The sequence below is a fragment of the Biomphalaria glabrata genome, chromosome 14 (assembly GCF_947242115.1).
Source record: "Biomphalaria glabrata chromosome 14, xgBioGlab47.1, whole genome shotgun sequence".
Lineage (NCBI taxonomy): Eukaryota > Metazoa > Mollusca > Gastropoda > Planorbidae > Biomphalaria > Biomphalaria glabrata.
In genome coordinates, this window is record NC_074724.1 from 3,776,311 (window position 1) to 3,799,414 (window position 23,104).

A 23,104-nucleotide genomic window follows, 5' to 3' on the forward strand; every position below is an offset into this window, starting at 1 on the left:
TTGCTTTTAGACTTAGAAAAGTAATGAAAAAGAGAAAAAAGACCAGGAGAAAGTGATAAAAAGAGATTGAGAGAAGAGAATTAGATATATATAGTTATATTTATCATATATATCATATGTTTCGGGTATTCCTTCAGAGTTTAAGATAAGTACATCCCTACTTAAAAACCTCTTGCAGGGAGGCGTGAGTTTCAAATCCGGAACTATCGAAACCACAGCATACCACGTGACGGCGGAGACGTCCATTACAGCGAAGGGGTAGAATTAGATTGAAAGACAGAAAAGAAAAGAAATAGGAAAAGGAAGACAGATTGTAATAGAAATCGAGTCAAAGCACATGCGCCAAAAAACAACCAAATGAAATTTAAAATAATATAAATACAAGTAACAAGACTGTTAAAAGAAAATGTTTTCTCGCTGAGAAAAATCTGGCACGCCTTGACTTTGATTACCTTGCCAAAAAGATATTCCCCGAACTATTGATTTTTTCCTGTCTTGAAATCCAACTAGTAGGCTTGTATATCTAACATTGAAAGATAATAGATTTTGTCTTTAATTTATTTTTTATATCTTTAAATGTTATTCAACAGATATCGTACGTGTGATAATATATGTATTTTTACATAATAACACACCAAACATACATATGTGCGTATAGTTAATAACTCTGTGTGTTGTTGACATAGAAAAAGGTTTCAAGACAAAAAAAAATTTCATATAATGATTATTTTATTTCACTTGCTATTAAAGTTCTATGACAGATCATAATTCAGAAAGAGGCGGAAACTGAAATAATAAACAAAAATTGAAGAGAAAGAGAGAGAAGAAAAGAGAGAGAAAGTGAAAAAAAAAAGCGATGAAGCAGAAAGTCAATGGGAGCAGTGGCGTCCCTAGGGTGGGTGTCGCCCGGTGCAGTCAGCTCTCCCCCTTTTTTTTTTAAATCCCATTTTCTTTTCGTTTGTTTGTTGAGCTGTAATACATTTAGTTTTTACTAAACTACGTGTTTTTTTATTGTTGAACATTCCTTGCCTATTGGCGGATCCGATGGGGGCCGCCTCTCGGTTTGTTTGATAACATAAACTCTTTCTTCACAGCAGAGTTCAACACGCAATGAAATAACACATAATGTATGAATTATCTGTTCTATATTTTTCCTTATGTCTTAGCTTTATAATATTATTTAAGTATTATTATTATTATTATTATTAATTTTTATTATATGAGTTGCACGATTACCCTTATAAAATTTTTAATAGACTTTTCCCAGAAATATGACTAAGAGTCCCAAAATAAAATTCTTGCTATCTGAACATGACGTCATATTTCTTACTTCAATTGGGATTTCCCGAACTTATCGTTTTGTTCTGAACTTCATTAGAACAGCGGCTACTGTACTAGAGCTCAGTCATACCTTCAACAAAATCATTCGAAAAGAAAAAAATTAGATTACACTGCAAAGTTTATAAAACAATCATGTACCGAAGTTTGCAGGTGTCCTGGGTACAAAGGAAGTAAGCTCTACATAACATACATATAATGTCAATGAGGTTAAAAAGTGAAGCGACAGAAAGATATTTTTTTAATTCAGTGTTTTCAAGGCCATGTTGACGTCACCACACACCAGTTGCCGGAGCTGCTACCTTGCCCGCCCTGCTCTCGGTACTCCACTGCTAAAAATATAAATACCATACAAATGAATTTGTCTTGCTTTAATATAATAAAGATCAAAAATATTGTAGAAGGGAATTTGTGGTAGATGTCTTCTTACAAAAGTCTACCTTAATGAACTTTTGAAAAGAAACGAAACAGGCAGCTGAGAAAAAAATTTAAAGACATTATTTCCGGATTTTTAGTAAGTATAGGCCCTGTGCATGATTTTTTTTTCAAGAAGTCCATACCGTCTACTTACTTTTATTATAACATAAATGCATTTAATTAATATTATTCACTCTAAAAGCATCTCGTAATTTATGAGAAAACAAAATTACTTTTTTTCGTGTCGCTTCCTTTCTTTTCTTATGTATAGTATATATATTTGTAATAAAAATAATATTTTCAACTATGGAGGCTCCTTTTTAGCATGAGGCCAAGTAAAACTGACAGTTCTTATCTTATCTTATATATTACAGACGTAAAAAAGAGAAGATAATTACGTTCCAGGCATTTTATGTGTCGGCCTCTTAGCTGCCTGTTTCGTTTCTTAAGTTCTCTAGGGTAGAATTTTGCAAGGAAACTGTCATTTGTGTGAGGCCACTTAGTGTCTACACAAGGTTAAAGGTGGAGCCAGTGTGGGCTCTGATCGAGACCCATCGTGTCGTGGTAGGTCCGGACTGTAAAGACTTACGAAGACAACTAAACTGATCATGAGTAAGGAGGCCACAGTCTAAAGAATGTTGTTACCGGTCGTTGACTTGTAGCACCAAACTGCTGGTAGACAACTAAACCGTTATAGGCGTAATATATCTTAACTAATAAAATTGAAAAACACTTGAATAACTTTCTTGTGAACAATATTATATGTAACTTTATTTATAATATAGACTAAATCAAGTTAATATGAAATCAAATTAATGTAGTAGGCTTTAGTAATAAATTTCTTAACAAAATCTAATTCATTACAATCACACAACCTACAGTCTCATGTTCTGGAGTCGTCTGACCTAACTAAGACCAAGTGACGACCACGCCACCTATGTTGCATCATTCACAACCGATCGCTAATCTTCTCCCACTGTCACCATAGAAACACACACACACACACACACACACACACACTACATAACAAGGAACCAACAAATTAACCACCCGAAAATCGACTAAATTCAGCAAACAAATAAGTGCTGTAAGACTCTATAGGCTTTAAACTAAACAGAGAGGCGGCGCATTGAAGGATAGTGAACGCGACAGTAATTATGACGTGACACTGACTGAAGATACTAGCGGGAGACACCGACAGAAGACACTGACTTAAGACATTGTCAGAAGACACCGACAGAAGACACTGACTTAAGACATTGTCAGAAGACACCGACAGAAGACACTGACTTAAGACATTGTCAGAAGACACCGACAGAAGACACTGACTTAAGACATTGTCAGAAGACACCGACAGAAGACACTGACTTAAGACATTGACAGACGACACTGGCTAAAGATGGACACGACATGGCCTAAAGTGTGCCGATGTGCCTAAAACCCAGATCTGACTGAAGACGTTGACAGAAGACACTGACATAAGACATTGACAGAAGACACTGATTTAAGACATTAACAGAAGACATTGACAGAAGACACTGATTTAAGACATTGACAGAAGACACTGGCTTAAGACATTAACAGAAGACATTGACAGAAGACACTGACTTAAGTCATTGACAGAAGACACTGACTGAAAACATTGACAGAAGACACTGAGTGAAAACATTGACAGAAGACACTAACTCCATTTCAGTTCTAAGATTAAACAGTTGTTTCCAATAAATTTTGCCGAATTCTTAAGAGTTAAATCTTCTTGTGTTTTCAACTCCTGTATAAGTAAACAGAGGTCTAAACTAGTAATGATAATAATAATTCGAGTCGCTAAGCAAACACTATACACATTTTTGTTACTTGTCAATGAACAGTACTGTTTAAGACCTGCCACATCACCAGGAAGTTCATTTGTGGTTTACAATGACTTTTTTTTCCCTTTCATGAAGCTAGACCCTAGGCAAAAAAATTGATACATTTTCATAATACTAATAATAACGATACTTTACAAATAAAAAAAAGAAAATCTTTGCAAACATTATATTGCTTAGTCATGCAGCATTCACTATGTGGCTGGTGCCTGACATACTGCATCAGGAATAAATTTAAAAAAAAAATAGTTTAGAAACACTATGTTTTTTATCATAGTCCAAAGTTGAAATCCGGAATGTAATAAATTCTTTCTTGCTTACGTAGTAATCAAATTTATCGTTTAGGATATTTATCCATTATCTTTGACATATTTAATTCTGTTTTGAAAATCTTGACGCTGATTTCTTCTTCAGATTCCCAGTATGGACGACACCATGCACTTTGGTACGTGTAACTAAAATTAAACTTTCTAATGCAAACTTCACATGTCATGTTTAAGTGAGACTGTGGTATGAATCTCTGTTTTCACTTAGTTGAACGTACAAGCCATGACAGGATGGCTGCCTGGGCTTGTCGTTCGGACTTCTCGATGGTCCCGGGTTCATACCCTGCACGCTGCCATCCTCCATCGACCTGCGGGAGGTTTGGACTAGGAAGTAAATTATCTTCAACTCTGAAGAAATATACGAATTGTGGAAAACGTATAACCCTAGTCGTTTGTTCATATCCTAAGTCTAGTTGTAAGTCATGAATAATGGTACGACCAATTGTTTTTCTTATTTAAATAATAATATTAGTTTAGTATTATAGAAATATACTAATTTTCAATCTCTGGTACTGCCAGCGTCGAGCTTCGTCAAAAGGAAACAGAATTAATTGTAGTCCGCTTAACAGTGTCCGCTAAAGAGTGTTCTGGTATGTCTTAGTTCTGGAGCAGTACTAAAATTTTTAATGGGCCTAGAATCTGTCTGCGAGGTCTTTTGTCACTTTCCCCCTCAGCTGATATAACAACAGATTATAATTATTTGTATAGACAACCTCTAAGTTTGTGTTTTCATACTTTATTTTTCGATTTTTACTTTTTTTATGTATATACAAAACAATTAGATTAATAAAATAATCATTATATGAAATCAGGCCAGGTTCACATCTAACTTCACATTCACTTTCATTTATCATTGGTCTTCTGGACCGCTGGGGCACCATACAAGATCTGCCAACTTTCTTTCTCCATTCTTCTCTTGTCATTTACCTCGGATAGAATTTCATTCTGATTATCTTTCTGAAAATATTGAAACCTGCCTTTTTAGTAGTTTTACCTGCCTAAGTGGACCACTTCGGGGACCGATTTTGAGTTTGTGTTTCCACACAAACTTTTTGCTCTTATTTAAACCAGTGTTTGATTAAAGACTAAGCAGAAGTAGCTAACGACTTTAGGAAATTGGTTTCTCTGACATTTGACACTGTGTATAATGTTTCTCAAATGTATAATGTATATCGTCAACAGCAGTTAACTCATACGTCATATAAACCCAACCAATTGGACTTAGGCATCACTGGAGATGTCGGATATGGCCCACGGACCTTATGCTTGGTATTTCTCGCACAGAGTATATAATGGGGTATTGAGATGGCCATCGTATCGTATTGTATCGAAGAAAACATAAAAGTAAAAGAATGCTCCAGTTTGAAAAACGTCACAAAATAAAATATGAGAAAAACGATGCGTGAAAACTGTGTTTTTCTAATTCAGACTTCACCTTCACCTATGCCTGCAGTCTGGAGCACCACACATGATCTGTCGACCATCTTTCTCCATTCCTCTCTGTGTTTTGCTTAGAATAGAAGCGCTTTAAAAAAAAAACAAACAGGCCCGTCTATTCTTGCTTTCCATATCTCCTTTTCCCCCCTGGTTTTGTTCCTTGAAGGAAGGTCCTTGGAGTTAGTGTCTTCTGTCAATGTTTTCACTCAGTGTCTTCTGTCAATGTTTTCAGTCCTTGTGATATGTCCATAAAGTTTTAATTTGCTTTTTTTTGGCTTTTTTTGGCAATGCTCAGCAGGTCATCGTGGGGCCCAAAAGTCATGCTGATCCTGTTTCGAATCTCCTCAATTGTGATGCGGTCTTTGTATGTATACCAAGTATCCCCCTATAGATTTACTAAGGAGTAAAACCACAGGATTTTATTTTTAAAAAGTGAATATTTTTACAAAATGTGACGTCATGAGCTCCCATTGGTAATTGGTTTTATGCCTCCTCATGTGGATGGTGAGACATATTAGAAAATTTTCATGAAAGATGCCTTTCCAAAACACACACATACTGCACCCAGTTTTACATCAGATCTGAACGAAGTGGTCGTCTCCTTTCCATTAGGACTAAAACAGAAAAATTTAAAAACTCCTTTATCCAGCTATCGGTTTGAGTGTTACAAGATCAGCTGTCGTCATCGAGAAGTACGCAGAAGTCTAACTCATTAAAGCGCTGGTTGTGAGTGTGTATGTGTTTCGTGTGTGAATGTTGTTCGTATTTGCATCTATATTGTTATCGTTACAGTTGTTACACTGAGGTGGTCAAATGCAGTCAAACCTAATTTCCATTCGATTCGACCAATAAAAATTATCTTATCTTATTTCATAAAAACGAATTCCGTCCAATTAATGTACCTACATTTTGAATTATGTTTTTGTGTGTCTATCTTATAGAAGCGGAGGAGGAGCGTGGCATACGGCATGTACTCGTTAGGAAACTGGACAACGAAGAATTGGACAAGGTGGCGATCCAAATATTTCATGGCACTCGCAAGAAAACAGTCAAAGAAGTTAGTGCGCGTAAATATTTTGTAAATACTCTTTGCTTAAAAAAACACACATAATTTCGCTTCACTAGTATTTTGTAAGTACTACTAGAAGTGCTAATTAACTATCTTTGGCATTGTTAGTGCTTTAATGTAATGACACGGGCAGGCTACATCTGCAGAATGGAAGACCTCCGCATCCCTAAACGACCCTCGTATGGCCACTTAACTCTTTCTCTCCTAACTGACGATACCAACGTTGATTCGAATTCATTAACTCTTTCTCTTCTTACTGACGATACCAACGTTGATTCGAACTCGTTAACTCTTTCTCTCCTAACTGACGATACCAACGTTGATTTCACCAGTATGTGGTAAATAATTACGGAGAGAAAGAGTTAAGGGAAAGAAAGCGTTCACAAGATGGACAAAGAAAACTCTTCAGGGTCACCCTCAAAGCGGCTCTGAAAGCCTTCAGCGTAAACCCAGCCATATAGATATATATATTTCTAGCTTTTATATAGCGCTACTTTATGCTTATAGCATGCTCATGGCTCTTTGGTCCAATCTCATTTGTGGACCAGTGGGGGTAAGGGGTATCTAGGAGTTGGTTTTCAGTGGTGCCTTTAGGCGCTCAGTAAACGTAACTCTGCCCAAGTCGGGTGTCGAACCTCGAGCCCCCTTCTAGGTAGCCAAGCCAAGTTCAAGCGCACTTAGCCTCACATGTGAGACAGAAGCACACGACAGAGCATCTTGGCGTCGCGCTGTGAAAACTGGCACACAAATTGCTGAGGACAAGAGATCAGCGCTGATAGAGGAAAAGCGTCAGAGAAAAAAAGCAAGGCCAATGACACTAGCTCCAGCTGGAATAACCTGCCCACTGATCAGACGAACATTCCGGGCTCACATAGGTCTCAGCAGGCACAAAACCCAGAGGAAATCCCTCAGCTCCATGGATGACAAAAGTGGTCATAATCGAATCACAATGAACAAACTATATATATAACAAACTTTAAAAAAAACACACTATTTATCCTTTACTTTATGCTTGAGATTATCCAATATTTATATTTTCTCATACAGATTAAAACATAATTATTAAAAAAGACACAACAGAAAGTTGATCCCATGAAAGTTGACCTCGAAGGTGTCATGCAAGAGACTGTGCTCATGAAAGATGATGAAAACATCACAAACTATGACCAATTTCTTAATTATAAAAAAGCTCATCTGCAATTTAAGGTAGACGTTTATGTTACGGCACGATTAGGAATTAGTTATTTGTTTCGGGAATAGGGCAAAGTTTTTTACTTAGTGACGATGACGTGATATGACGCTATAAATAAGACGCTTTTCATAGCACAGTAGGAATAAAGGGCATTATATAGACGGCTAGTACTAGATGACATTCGAAGGTTCCCTTCTTGAGTATTAAACGTCTTTGATGTTCAACACAAGTATCGACTACCTCTATTGATTGTTTCGGCCTTTCGCCGGTGTAACTGAATTAGTTTGAAGGTTACTTCCTGTTTATTTCATTGGTTGTATTCGACACCGCGGAAGAGCCTTGACATTTAAAATATTCTTTTTTCCTTCTATTTCAGCGTCTGCGACATAATAGAAAAACTCGAAGTTTAATTATAAACAAATTACCATCGTTCTAAAAATAGATTTTTGTGTTGTTGTTTTTTCAGCCATTTCTCATCACCAGCTGTTTTTCTTTTCCCTACTCCTGGTGTTTATATCGTCTGCTATCTAGGAACTTCCTTTTTACTTGTCCTCCATTTGGATTTGTCCTGTGCTTCTTTCTCCCATATGTTGGTATTGATTCTGAAGAGCCTCATATTGCACTTGCATATATTAGTATATCTTAGAATAGGACAACTTTGTCGCATTCTTTGGACATATCCATACAAACCAAGGCGTCTACTCCCAGATCTAATTAGAGTTTCTTTGAAGTCTCAGCATTCTCCACTTTGGAGGACTTTCTTATGTGTGTATTATTAGCGATCCGGAAACACAGGAGAAGGACTAATGTGTAGAATGACTTAAATAATTTGTCATTTAAATGTCATCATACCAATGTAAGATTTGGACATAGATGATAATCGCTCTTGATAATTTCTGGTGATAATCTCTGTTGATAATATCTGGTGATAATTGCTTTTGTATCTTACTTATCTTTTATAGCTTTATACAATTTTAATATTTTCTCGTTTGTGTGTGTGTGTCTGTGTGCCTGTGTGTGTGTATGTGTGGCTGTGTGTGTGGGTGTGTGTATGTGTTTCTTTTACTAAAATGAAAATATAAATTCTATTGAACAGAACAGAGATGGCTAGTGACTGTAGAAGGAACCAGTAATTCAAGAAACCAGATCTCATTGGATTTCAATTTTTTCATTGTTTGCAATTATAGTTTAACTTTTTATTTCCTAGAAACAAAAATATAATTTCCATGTATATATATATATATATATATATATATATATATATATATATATATATATATATATATATATATATATATATATATATATATATATATATATATATACAGAGCCGCGGCCTTAGGCCACTGCAACCTACGAGGTCGCAGTGGGCTCCGCACATTCATAGGACTCGCGATAATTCTAGGTGTAAATTATTAAATTAAAACGAAAAACAACTTATATATAATAGCAGGGTTTCTGTGGCCTCCTGATTTTCCAGGGCCTCCTGGATATCTCCAGTAATTGTAAAATATACGAAAAAGTCCTGGAAATCTCTTGAAATTATTAAAATATTCTGGATCTGGAAACTTATAAAAATATACAAAATTGTCATTTTGCAGTGCCAGCCCTACGCGCAATAAAAAAAAAAGGCATTTATTGCAAAGACGAATTTATTTTCAAATACAAAATCTTAATTTTGACATTTTGCTTATTTAACCTAGACTGGGTCCCGAACACACAGTTCCGCATAAGGCCCCGCAATTGTTAGAACGGCTCTGTATGTATGTATATATACCAATTTTTTTAATTTTTTTTTTTTAAAGATAAATATATTTTTTTTTATAATTAAGAAAACATTCTATCTGTTTATGTAAAAAAAAATTTAAAAAAATTGACTTGATTGCAATGAGCCGATGTAATGCTCTTTTGACAGTCTTGGGCAGTGGCTTTACTTTTGATCTTAAAAGTCATTATCTTTTTTTTACAAAGCTCATATCAACTCACTCCGTCCGTCCGTCTGTCTGGTAAAAATTTTAATACGTTATTTCTTTCACTTCCCATTCTTGGATCAAGTTGAAATTTTGCACAATTATCCATTGTCCCCCAAGAAAATCAACAATAAAAAAAATTAACAAATTGTTTAACTACACAATGGTAATTCATTTTTAGTTTTGAATACCGGAAAGGGAAAAAAATATTTCAGTATTAAGATGTGGTTGTAACTGCAGAGTTCTTCTCCTTAGATTAACTTCTTTTTTTTTTATTATTTTTGTTGTTGTTGTTGTTTTTTTCTCCTATGTTTACGACTAGACCATTTTTCCTACCAAAAGTTTCATCTGTAGTGTCCTGCAATAGCAGTTTGACTGATATCTCTCTGTTGCATTGAGTAGAGGTGAATTGACAGGAGGAAATGCCAAAGTATATTGATTAATGCCGAGGCCGATTTTTACATAGACATTCAGGGAGCTTTAGTTAGAACTGAAAGCATTGGGCCTGTTTGGTTTTTATCTTTTTAATTTTTTTTATGAAACAAGAAATTGTTTTGTTTATTTTTTATTGGACTTTTCAAAAATTAAATATTTCAAAAATTATTTCCTTGTTCTGTTTTTTTCTTGTTGTTTTATACTGCATACAAAAAACAATTGTATCCTTTTAAGAAATTACATATGAGATCACTAGCAGGGCCGGTCTTAGGCCACTACAACCTATGCGGCCGCAGTGGGCCCCGCACTTTCATAGGCCTCGCGCTATGCGAATTCTAGGTGTATATTATTAAATTAAATCATTTCAACTTATTATTTAAAGGTTCCAGGAATTCTCCTAAAATAAAAAAAAAGAAGAAAAAATTCATGAAAATCTGAAATTATTAAATCATCTGAAAAATTGTGCGAGTGGGATATAAGGCAAAGGGTGCCCCCGTCAGACTTGGCGAGTCAAAGCTTGAAGAGCTGAACAAGTTCACTTACCTTGGCAGCATCATAACAAATGTTGGGGATGCCTACCATGATGTAGCGTTCCGAATAGGAAAGGGAAGGAGCATTTTCCAAAGGCTGCAGCCTATTTGGACAAGCCAAGCCATTGGACAAAAATTCACCTTCTCAACACAATTGTCTTCCTAACTGCAACATTTGCATGTGAGACATGGAAGTCATCTGTCAAAATTTAGAAAAGGCTAAATGTGGCTCAACAAAAATGGCTGAGACGGATTTTGGGAGTCAGTTACACAGATCGGGTCTCAAACAAGGAAATCCTTTGCAAAACTGGGAGTCGAACCCTTAGTGAGGTTGTGACAGAGCGTCGCATGAGGTTTGTGGGACATGTTCTGCGACAAAATGAACTAAGTATACCAAGAGTTACGATAACATGGAGGCCAATACGAGGAAATCGCAAACAGGGACGTCCTTGTATTACTTGGCGCCACACCTTCATGGAGGACCTCAGAACAGTGGACACCAGGTGGGAGGAGGCTTCAGACATTGCCAATGACAGATCTTTATGGAGACAGCTTGCTGCCCAATGCGCTGAACGGCACGGGAGGACCTAAGTCTAAGTAAGTAAGAAAACTGATGCAAATCTCCATAAAACAGACAAAATTGTCATTTTGGTGTGTCATTCAATATGGAAAACGCCAATCCAACTCGCGATAAAAAAAAACGGCATTGTCAGCTTCCATTTAATAAAAATGTAATAATAGGCGAATTTTAAACAAAACTAAAAGTTCACATACTTAATTTACTTTAATAGTCACTGGTATACAAATATAGATCTAAATCTATCTCGACCTCTTAGAAAAAATAATCAACAAAAGCAATATTTTGCTAGTCGATTTTTTATGTTTATCGGCTTTCTGTTGAAAAAATACTATCTACTGTAGATGGCTCGTTAAGTTAATTGACAGTGATTATGTACTTAGTAAAGTATACATAAAATGCAAAGACAAATTTATTTTCTAATACAAAATCTTAATTTTCCCTTTTTATCCTTATCACAACCCAAATTAGGCCCCGCGCAATCCATTTCGCATAGGGCCCCGCAACCTATAACGGAAAGAACTGTACTTTTACAGCCATCTATAAACCCTGTACACTTTCTTTCTCTGAATCAAACAAAATTAATAAATCATTACTATTTAATTACTAATTAGTTTATTTTAATTTATTGTTTTTGATAGGGATATGAATAATCATGTAAAGTTTCAACTTGATCCGAGAATGGGAAGCGGGAAAAATAACGTGTAAGGCTACATAATGTGTACCAGACAAATGGACAGACAGACATACAGACAGATAGACAAATTTGAATATTATATATAATTATATTATGTTACTAAAATCAAAAATGTCTTTGATCTTAGACACAGCACTCAGCCTTGTGTTTGTTGATTGAATTTCATAACTTTCAATTGAGAATATATACATCCCTACCGTCTAGTCTAATCTGTAGCTTTTCTTAAGGAACACTAGACACAATGATAAAGCTTTCTCGTGTTTCAAATCCAGGCCTAGAGTTAACATAATCAACTTGCTCTAATTAGCACACCATTTGTTGGGCGTTCTAAAAAAAAATAGTGAAGAGTAGATCACTCTTTCATATTATCTGGTAGCGTGGCCGAGCGGTCTAAGGCGCTGGTTTAAGGCACCAGTCTCTTCGGAGGCGTGGGTTCAAATCCCACCGCTGCCAATTTTTTTTTCTTTATTCAATTTTGTATTTGAAATATCGGAATTTTGATAATGTTTGAGCACAGTGCGCATGCTATGGAAATATTTTTGCCTTCCTGTACCAGAACAGTTTTACTTTGATGTCTCCATTGATTTAGTAAATCACAGAAGTTTTAATTCTATCAACACAAATATATTGAAACCACAACCTAACAACCTCTCAGCCAAACCTTTTGTCACCATTTATTTATTGTCTTCTCCCAAAGCATTGAATGTCTATAGCTAGTTTGGGGACTTACTATTCTGTGCAGTGTAATCCTCTTCGGAATGTTTTTATTGTTCTTGTTTTTTCTCTTTCAAAAATGTATCACCAAAACTTCCAAAGCATCTCGTTTCATAAATGAAGGACCAACTTTTTTTTTTGCATTTGCTAATTACGAATGTTTATTGTTTTACTAAATTAATAATATAGTTTTTAAATGAAGATAAATGGAAATACTTCGCTTAAGGTTGAGGGCATCTGTTTATTCTTTGTTTTAAGTTTTTAAAAACGTTTGTTTTTGGATTTGTACGTCATAGGTTAATTACAACAACACCTGTTGTATGTTGTTGTATGTTTTATGTTGTTGTTTTCTAATGTACGAGCCGACCCGCAGCGTAGCATACGCCTTTCCCCTCTTTTTTTTTTTCAGAGCCTCGCTGTCTGTCGCTGCGAAAAATTACTTGAGGTAACTCTAGTCCTACTTGCAAATAAAAGAGCTACCTTTCAATTAATTTTTCATCGTGATGTACCGCTTGGTTGGGCCACGAAGAGAATTATATATATAATTTAAAAAAAAAATTTTTTATGAAAGTAAAGATTAGAACTTAGAACATAATGTCTTATGTTTTAGACTGGTTTTGAAACGCTCCACAGTGTAATCCTACGTGAGTTATTAGAGATTAAAACTGGTCTGTAGTATAAAGGTGTTTATTTTGTATTAATATTTATTTAGAAGTGTATTTTTGTGGTCAAGTATAAAACGATAGCTATTTTTTTATTATACCCTAACCATAATGGCCAACTGCTTCATTACAGGCTGAAATGATTTACTTTTAATTAAATGTACACAAACATTACAGTAAACAATTGTAAGATGGAAAATGAAAGAAATAATGATATCGTTTTTATTTTATTTTATTATAAGAGAAAAAAGGGAAAAAAAAGGTAGAAAAAGATATAGTGAAAGAAAGAGGATTAGAAACGAGATTAACAATGAGATAATTACAACGATAGAATGAAAGAGAGAAAATGGAAGCTATAACAAGTACAACAGATTATATCTAAACACAAATAAATCAATAAATAACAAATAAGACAGTAGAGAACCAGAGACCACAACGAAGAAAAGAATGAAGCTTGCTCAATCATATAAAAATATTTTTAGACTGAAAAAAATCTGGCAAAGTTACACTTCGATTACCTTGCCAAGTAAACTTTCAGGTTTTGTGTTGTTTTTATACCAGTAGGCTTACGTATTTTACATTGAAAGGTAGGCTGAATTTTTGTATTCGTTTTACTATATCTCAAGGTACACACTTTAGTATTATTTAAGTTTATAAGTTTATATATATATATATATATATATATATATATATATATATATATATATATATCACATCACATAGCACTATTAAGAGAGAGAGAGAGAGGAGAGAGAGAGAAAAGAGACATTGACAGAGAAAAAGAAGATGGTGATAAACTAGTAGCGATGATAGAATAATGAAAAAAAAGTTTACAGACAAAACAAAAGATTTATCTATAAGCAAAAATAAGAATGCGAAAGACAATGGGGAATCATAGTACATAATTAAATAAACAATATGTAATCCTAGTAATCCTACTAATTGTTGTTCATATATTAAAGTATTTACTATTATTATGTTAGAAAAGAACGAGCATTCATTCTCTGGCTATACCAGGGTCGAGTTTCGTTAAAGAGAAACAAAATTCATCGCAGTCCCTTTAACAGTTTACACTGAGGAGAGTATTTATTATTATTATTATTATGTTAGAAATGAACGAGTAGTCATTCTCTGGCGCTGCCAGGGTCGAGTTTCGCTAAAGAGAAACAAAATTCATCATAGTCCCTTTAACAGTTTCCACTGAGGAATTTTCTGGTGATGTGGCAGGTCTGCAGCAGTACCGCCCTCTGACAGGCAACGAAGATGTTCCTAGGAATGTTAAGGGCCTTGAAGGTGTCTGTGAGGTCAGTTGTTATTATCCCCTCGGTTGATATAACAATGGGGTATATTGTTATTTTGGACAATTTCCATAGACGCTTAATCTCCAAGCCTAGGTTCCCATATTTTCTTTGTTTTTCTATCTCAGTTTTTCTTAAAGTATGAGACAGTGGTACGGCGATATCGATAATGGTAGCGGTTTTTTCTTTTTTATCGATGAACAGCAGATCCGGGCGATTGAAATCTACCGTTTTGTCGGTCAGAATAGGCCTATCCCAGTACAGCAGATGATCAGTAGACTCGAGAACCTCTTGCGGAGAGTATTTATAATAAGGGGGAGTGTCCTTACCGATCAATTTGTACGTCAAAGCCAAGTGTTGGTGTATTAACTTTGCAACTTGGTTATGGCGACCTAGGTAGGCTGATTCTGATAGGGCTGGACATCCTGCCATAATGTGTTCAATCGACTCGCCCACATTTCCACATTTTCGGCATTTGTCGACAACATTGAGTTTCAGGATATGCTTCTCGTAATTTTTTGTCCTGATTACTCTGTCCTGTATTGCTGTAACAAAGCCTTCTGTTTCAGGGTAGAGATGACCTGCTTTGAGCCATGTTAAGGAAGCAGCCTTGTCGATGTTGTCCCCATGTAATGAAGCCGGAAATTTACCGTGGAGTGTTTTTTCTTCCCATTGGCGAATCTCATGCCCTACGTCGTCCAAACCGATATTGACATCAGCATTGTGTAGGTTCAGAGGGGTTGCATCGGAGTCGTATTTCCGTAGGAAGGAAACTAATTTGTTGCTGGAGGCGAGCAGTTTTGATCGTATTTTTAAAACTTGCATCTTACACAATTTGAAGATGTTCTGCAATCCACGACCCCCATCCTTCCTGGGCAGGTATAACCTTATGGTGGAGGACTTGGGGTGTAGGCATCGAAACTTGGTTAGTAATTTTCTAGTGAGTCTGTCAATGTCATGTAGGTCGGTGTCAGTCCATTTGATCACACCGAACGTGTAAAGGAGCACAGGGACGGCCCAGCTGTTTATTGCAGTGATGAGATTACTGCCAGACAGTTTGGTGTTGAGGATTTTATTAACTCTTTGCCTATATTTGCCAAGAAAGTCCTCTTTTAATTTCTTATGGTTTATCTTGGCATTCTGGTTTATTCCAAGATATTTATAAATAGAGGCGGAGTTCAATTCCTCGATGCCTTCAAATTCAATGTTGGTGTTCGTTGCCTTGCCCTTTTTAATGCTTATGATGCCACACTTATCCAGGCCAAAAGAAATACAGATATCGTCACTAAAGCATTTTACCGTTTTGATTAAGGTGTGTAATTTTTGCTCGGTTTCTGCATATAGCTTTAGATCATCCATGTATAATAAGTGGGACACACATTTTGTACATTTAGTGTCAACCCTAAAACCGTTTGTAGAGTCTTGGAGTAATGTAGATAGAGGATTAATCGCTAGGCAGAACCAGAGTGGAGATAGTGAGTCACCCTGGTATATACCTCTTCTTATGTGCACAGAACCTAGTTTATCACGATTTAGGTGCAGGTTTATCTTCCAATTATTCATACAGACTTTCAATAGTTGTTTTATTCTTGGGTTGATTCTATGGATGTCCAGGGTTTTTAATAGCCAATCATGCGGAACTGAATCGAAAGCTTTTTTGTAGTCGATGTAACACATGTGTAAATTTCTCTTTCTTCTATTAGCTTGATGCAATATAATACCATCTATAGTTAGCTGTACTTTACAGCCCATCGACTCTTCAATGCAACCTTGTTGTTCATCTGCTAGTAGCTTATGGGCAGAACAAAATTTATACATTTTACTTTTTAAAAGTGAAGTTAATAGTTTATACACCACTGACAGACAAGTGATAGGGCGATAGTTTGATGGTTGATGATGGTTATTATTATTATTATTATTATTATTAAAGATGTACACATACTATAAAAAAATAAATGAGATTTTCCCTTACGTATTACGTAAGTCCTAAAATTAAAATCCCTGTTAATTATACAAGCTCTGCATGGATTGGGATTTCCCGAAGTGAATCATGATCGTAGCATAACTTTGGACGTACTGAATTATTGAATGTTCAAGGTCTGCTTAATATGAAATACAAAACTTCATTCGTATAGTTTTCTTTTTATAGGTCAGTTGTATTTGGAAACAAATTGATTTGAGAAAAATAGTACATTTAAATCTAATGTCTAGAAACACACAAATAACATACCTAGAAACTTACCTTGCTTAGAACTATTTATACAATAGTCAGGGGCGTCAAATCTTACGTAACTGATATTGTGAACATTATTTTAGTTGGGAAGCTGATCTCCCTTACGTAAATAGAGTAATGTACATGTTAACATACTTTTAAAACCATTATTTTTAATTAAAATGTTGTGAAACAGTCTTGATATTTTGGACCTCCATTTTAATACTCAGTGTTTTGGCTGCACTGAATATGTTTACATTAAAACGAAAAGAAAATAAATATCCCTTCTGTTCAGAATTAGCTAGCAGCACGTGTTGTTGAATTGGTCGCAGTGGCTGAGTGGTTAAGTACTTGGCTTCCGAACCTGGGAGTTCAGGGTTCGATTCTTGGTGAAAACTTGGATTTTGAATTTCGGAATTTTTAGGGCGCCCCTGAGTCCACCCAACTTTAAAAGGTACCTGACTTTAGCTGGGGAAAGTAAAGGCGGTAGGTTGTAGTACTGGCCACATGACACCCTGCTCGTTAACCGTTGGCCAAACAAACAGATGACCCTAACATCATCTGACCTAATAGATATTCAAATTGTACAATTCTACACGTCTTCAAAAACTGAACGATTCTACTAAACGTAGAATACAACATTTAGGCGAATTATTATTAAAGCAACTATATCTTTGAAATTTATACCGAATCCAATTATATCTACCTCTTTCTTTATTTATTAAACACATTTAATGCTGAAATGGAGCGTTTATAATAGAGCTATGAAAGTATTCATACAGCATATAAGGTAATCCTTAGGTCTACAACACACTCACAAAATACATTTTTGAACAACATTTTTATCACTAGTCTACTAAACATGTTTTAAAAGGCCCATCTCACATACTTTATACTATGTATATTGATAACATCTATGACGTAGTCGGTTCTGTATCAAATCTCTCAATTACTTTTCAGATGGCTGATAGAAACGACATAAATTTTGGTAGGTGGATAATTTGTTGTCAAAACTTTCATGACATTATTTTATTGTTGTGGCTATTTAAACAATTTTTTTTCCTGATAAACTTTGAGTAGCTGTCTACTTGATTTTGTTAGATATCTAACGATGTCCATAGAGCGGTGTAATTGATTTTGTTAGATATCTAACGATGTCCATAGAGCGGTGTAATTGATTTTGTTAGATATCTAACGATGTCCATAGAGCGGTGTAATTGATTTTGTTAGATATCTAACGATGTCCATAGAGCGGTGTAAACTGTTTGGACGTCTACACTCCAATAATGCATTGTCCACTGTCTTGTAGTGGGCAACAAGGTCAACAACAATTACAGAATTAAAAAAAAGTGATGCCCAACTTTCGTTCGGCCAGATGACCATAACATTTCCAACATGCGCTTCAAGCACTGATCAAATCCTTGTTATATTAGTTTTACTATAATATGCCGATTCTCTGCTCTGGGTTAGAAGTTTGGTGGGGCCGGTCCAACTGGCCTTAAGTTTGGCAAACTAGGACATACCTGTCATATTGCAAAAGGCAATAGAAGTAATATACCATAAATTAGAGAACAAAATACGATCTCTGACTGAAAATATGTAATATAGATTTATAAACAGCTACTCATGAATAAAATATTATGATTTTGTGATTTTATTTGTATAAAAAATTGTATTATTTACCTTTATACTTTGTAAAAAAATTGATGTCCTAACCTTCCATTTATAGGAAGTCTTTCCAAATCTAATGTTATATCTTGGACTGGATTTTAATTTCGTGTTGTGTTTATTTTTTTCCTGTTGTCTAGAATCTGACATCGAAGAAGGCAAAAGGAAGGTAAAGGTGATGAAATTGAACAGCAGAGACTTTGTTGTGACTGAGATCATGGTATTACATGAAGATGAAAACAGCACTTCGAAGACTGTCTTGGAAGTAATAATCAATCATTTTAATATTGAACACTTCATTACTTTTTTTTTACTTTTGTTGTAAGTTATGATCTTAAGGGGAGCTTGGTGACCTCTTTGGTAAAGTGCTTAGCTTCAGACTTAAAATCCAGGAATATTATTTGAATGTCCCAGAGTCCACCAAGCGTTAGTCGAGGGAATTAAAGACGTTTGGTCGTTGTGCTGGCCACATGGCACCCCAGTGAGCCATAGAAACAAATGAGATTGACACCATCTGCCCCCTCTAAGGAAGAAAGTAAAAAAATAGCTGTTATCTATAGCACACTTTTCGTCCTGGTCTTTAAGCCAATGTTAATTGTTCAATGCTGTAAATGCTAGCTGTATAAACATCTTATAGGGTATTTCTTTTGTAACTTTAGGGATGGCAACCCATAAGAAAGGGAAAATAACATGAGCTTAATTTTTTATTAACGATGAAGAAGGATGTAAAGACAATTAAAGACAAGACGCTCAAAGAGCGTTGGTCAAGTTTTGGGTTTACTTCCGCCAAGCATAGATCATTTTTGGGATTCACCTTGTCCCCCTGCAAGTCCACATTTTCAGACACCTCAGCCGGGCTCTGCCATACAGTTGCAGTGAAATATTCCCAATATTACTCCAGGTCCATGGCTACAACCCCTAAAGTTACTAGGAAGGATGAAGGACTTTTTCGAGAACGCCAGACATCCTAATTCTCTTCTTGTCACTTAAGATAGAAATACAGTTTCTCAAACAAAAAATGTTTTCTTGTCTCAACCCAGTACTGAACCCTGAGCTATTTTGCACCATCAACTCTAGTGCAGAGTTGCAACAATGTACTTATAATAAGATTAACTTTCATTTCCCTTTGGTTATCTACTTATATTTTTAAAGTATTTGCAATGTTTGTATTTATTCTTACAGGTTAAACAAGAATTATTACAAATAATACAACCGAATGTTGACCCCAAGCACTATGACCTAGTAGGTGTGATGAACGGGAGTGTGACAATGAATGATGACAATGACATCACAGATTATGATGCATTTCTGAATGATACAAAGGCACATCTACAATTTCGGGTAAAAGTTTAAAGATAATTTTTTTCGCCAAATGCAAAAATTTAAAATTTGGTAGGTCTATAAATAATCTACAGTTCTCGCAGCACTAAAAACATATACGCTACCTGGTTGATATTTATTTATTTTAGAAGTTTACATATGTATACAAAGCTGAAGAAAAATAAATTGGTGGGGGAAGGGGTGGAGCGCAAAGTGTTGCCTATGGTCAGTTATCTGGAACCCTACCGCAAGGTTGTTAATGCCGGAAGTGGTAATGTTTTCAAGCGCATCATTACATATAAAATGATTCCAGTGGCACGCGTTTATAGTGTTTCCTCTTCCACTTTGCATTCTTAATGAGAAATAACATGTAAAATGTTGTTTGTAAAATGTTGTTTGTAAACTGTTTTACATGTTTCGGAAGTTCCTTCAGAGTTGAAGATAATTACTTCCTAGTCAAAGGCCAAGGTGTGGTTGAAGTAGTGGAAGTCATTTTAATTAAGAGATGAGAAAGATTAGAATACTTATGATCATGCGCTGATAACTCCTGACGACCATCTTTCAGTTTATTTTATTTTTCAATCTCTCTTTCTTGAAAATGGGCGTGTCATTTTTAGCCTTTAAATACGTTTTTTTTTTTTTTGTAAACAAGGCTGACTTCCCCCATACCTAGGATATGTGTATCCAAGGTATGCAGTGGTGGTCACCAGTTTAAATATATATTATGTATAAAGAATGTTAAATGCTATACGATTTTTGATTGCGATTTAAACAATTTTGAGAATACTTAGTCTAGCGACGATCAAGACATCTGGAAAGTTATTGACCTTTGCCCTTCGGACAGCACTATATACATAACGGTTTTAAATTAGCGAATCTCAATGTATTTTATTCAACACTATCATGCGCAATTACGTACTAATGTGTAGGACAGATATTTTTGGTAGTAGATATTTATTGGAGACTCAAATAAAAGATATTATCGAAGACAGGAGCAGAAGCCGGAAAGAAAACTTAAATACATCCCCAGCAGACAACGGCTTTGTCTGCACTAGAAGCGGGAAAATATGCAGGTCCCAATTGGGTCTGCTGTAACGGATGTATGTGCGAGTTGTGATTGATGTCTTTTTACAGTACCTTTTTAATAATCCCAGATGCTTGGGTATACTGTATAGCGTATTACATATGCGAATTTAGACAAGAGCATACACGGTCACAAAGAAAGAATCACTACATAGTAACTAAGTTAAGTCGAGATGAAAATAGACTAACGAACTTACAGAATGGGCCACAGACACAGTGGAGTCAGTCACTAAAACGATTTTATCCCTTCAAGAGCCTAGCAGTATCTGTCCTCAAAGTCTACATCAGGGGTTCTCAACCTGTGGGTCGCGACCCCCGTGGGGGTCGATTGACAATTTGCCAGGGGTCGCCTAAGACCATCGAAAATATGGATTGTTATTGTCTATTCTTCTATTGCTGTGTGGGTGGGGGTCGCGGCAGAGTGGGGGATTATAATAAGGGGTCGCCGAGCAAAAAAGGTTGAGAACCGCTGGTCTACATCAATAATCTCTAACCCAATGCCTATGTCGTCACTAAAAATGTCGAATGTCGAGTTAAAACTATGTCTACTACAGTGCGTTTATAGATTAAACTAAGCGTCTAGCACTGCATAGTCTTGTGAAACACAGCATTCATCCTTTTTCTTCGGAATCGAAGACCTTGCTATTATATATAGATATATGTGTGTATGTTTTTGTCTTTTTTTTTTCGTGTTTGTATTTGTGTGAGTGTGTGTGTGAGACTATAATATAATAATCCAATGTTTTGTATTCAACAGAAGTCTTCATAGAAACCATCTATAGCACAAGAAATTCAAGATCCGTCAAGTTCAAATCTCTCATTAACTCTCATCTAGAATTTTACTTTTCTCTCATACAGACAATGGATTTTGCCAATAATTGTCTATTTCTATGCCAAATGTTTTTGTTTGTACAACTTTTTTTTGTTTTTTCTTTAACAATATATATTTTATATATTAAGAATACTTTTGTTCTCTTAAAGTAAAAAAAAAATCTACTAGATAAAAAAAAAATTATAAGTTGCTTGTATGATATTTCAGTAATTCGATAATAAGTTGTCTGTCTATTTCTTTTCTTTAGAAGTAGCTCTAATTATGTCTGACAAAGGGTATCTCGTCAAGCTATTGTAACAGTGAGTCTGATGCTCAGATTCCTTTAAGTCTTGGGTTCTCACCGAATTCAGTCCTTGACTTATGTCTTCCTTGTCTGGCGACTCATGACTCGTTTCCAGTTTGCATTCAAATTTTCCTTGTTGTATAAGGCGAAGTTGTTGGCTTTGTTGTTTGTTTTTTTTTCGTATAATTTTTTAAAGTTTCGTGTAAAATGTGTCGCTCAATTTAGTTCTTGTTTGGTGTTTTTTTTTTCACTTTACTAAGTTCTTGGAAAGCTAGGTTGTTTGACCTAGTTCTTGTAAAGTTAGGTTGTTTGACCTAGTTCTTGTAAAGTTAGGTTGTTTGACTTAGTTCTTGTAAGATTTTGTTGTATGACCTGGTTCTTGGTACGTTTTGATGTTTGACCTAGTTCTTTGAAAATTTTGATGTTTAACCTAGTTCTTGTAAAGTGTTGTTGCTTAACCTAGTTCTTGTAAATTTTTTATGTTTGACCTAGTTTTTTTTTAAAGTTTTGTTGTTCGACCTAGTTCTTGTAAAGTTTTTTGTTTGACCTAGTTCTTGTAAAGTTTGCTTTTTATCTAGCGCTTTATGCGAACTATTACTTTTGTTCAACATATTTTATTGACATATATTTTCTGTTAAGTGTGTGTTTTAATTTTTCGTTAAGACAAGATTATTTCGTGCAATAATTTCTTTCGAAAATGTTTAGCTCTAGTTATGTGAGGGTGATATGTCTGTTAGTTTACATGTCATTGCGAAATACAAAATATTTTAATAAACAATTATATACAACATTAGGAAACTTTACTTTTTTTTTCATAGTATTTTTATTATTATTTTAAATCCATTGTCAGCAATTTCAAAGTTTAGAATTTGTTTTGTTTTAAAAATGATTCTGTTTATGATAAAATGTGTGTTTTGTTGATTTTGACTTATTTTTATTTATTTATTTATTTTTCTTTAAATACAAATGTGTTTTGTGTTGTACTCTTAAAATTAAATCATAATTAAATTAATTAAATAAAATTTTTAGATTTTTTTTATACAGCGTGGTGGCCAAGTGATAAAGCGTTTCGTTTCTGAACGTAGGGGGTGTAAGGTTCGAATCTCGATGAAGACTAGGTGTTTTAATGTCGGAAGTTTAAGAACGTCCCAGAATCAACCTAGTAAGGTTCCTGTAATT

General features: G+C 35.1%; 2 protein-coding genes and 1 non-coding gene across 8 annotated transcripts in view; 2 read left to right on the forward strand and 1 right to left on the reverse strand.

Annotated features, from left to right (window-relative positions):
- LOC106068506 (uncharacterized) overlaps nucleotides 1–23,104 on the reverse strand; it is a 98,485-nt gene that overhangs the window by 70,671 nt on the left and 4,710 nt on the right. For 2 of the 3 annotated variants that reach the window (XM_056011246.1, XM_056011250.1), the window contains exon 2: nucleotides 18,423–18,550. The exons of the other annotated variant lie outside the window; for it this stretch is intronic. The gene's annotated coding sequence lies outside the window, so the exon portion shown is untranslated. The remainder of the gene's footprint in view (nucleotides 1–18,422; nucleotides 18,551–23,104) is intronic. 3 annotated transcript variants of the gene reach the window in all.
- Nucleotides 184–22,846, forward strand: LOC106068488 (uncharacterized). 4 transcript variants are annotated; one of them, XM_056011259.1, is made up of 5 exons: nucleotides 184–534; nucleotides 17,698–17,727; nucleotides 18,548–18,672; nucleotides 19,590–19,748; nucleotides 21,568–22,846. In XM_056011259.1, the coding sequence occupies exons 2-5, from the start codon at nucleotides 17,700–17,702 to the stop codon at nucleotides 21,577–21,579; spliced, it is 324 nt and encodes a 107-aa protein (XP_055867234.1). In that variant the 5' UTR covers nucleotides 184–534; nucleotides 17,698–17,699; the 3' UTR covers nucleotides 21,580–22,846. The 4 variants fall into 4 exon arrangements, with proteins under 4 accessions (XP_055867234.1, XP_055867236.1, XP_055867233.1 ...); XM_056011261.1 differs by lacking the exon at nucleotides 184–534 and adding an exon at nucleotides 13,499–13,816 and having other exon boundaries at nucleotides 17,700–17,727; XM_056011258.1 differs by lacking the exon at nucleotides 184–534 and adding an exon at nucleotides 16,540–16,624 and having other exon boundaries at nucleotides 17,700–17,727.
- Nucleotides 12,225–12,306, forward strand: Trnal-aag (transfer RNA leucine (anticodon AAG)). Its single transcript has one exon. It is a non-coding gene; the product is annotated as a tRNA-Leu (tRNA).

Excerpts from the sequence above, each read along its gene's own strand:
- LOC106068488 (XM_056011258.1), top strand. Across the intron at positions 17,728-18,547 it reads TAGAAACGACATAAATTTTG|AATCTGACATCGAAGAAGGC; the intron begins GTAGGTGGATAA and ends CCTGTTGTCTAG. Across the intron at positions 18,673-19,589 it reads CTTCGAAGACTGTCTTGGAA|GTTAAACAAGAATTATTACA; the intron begins GTAATAATCAAT and ends TTATTCTTACAG.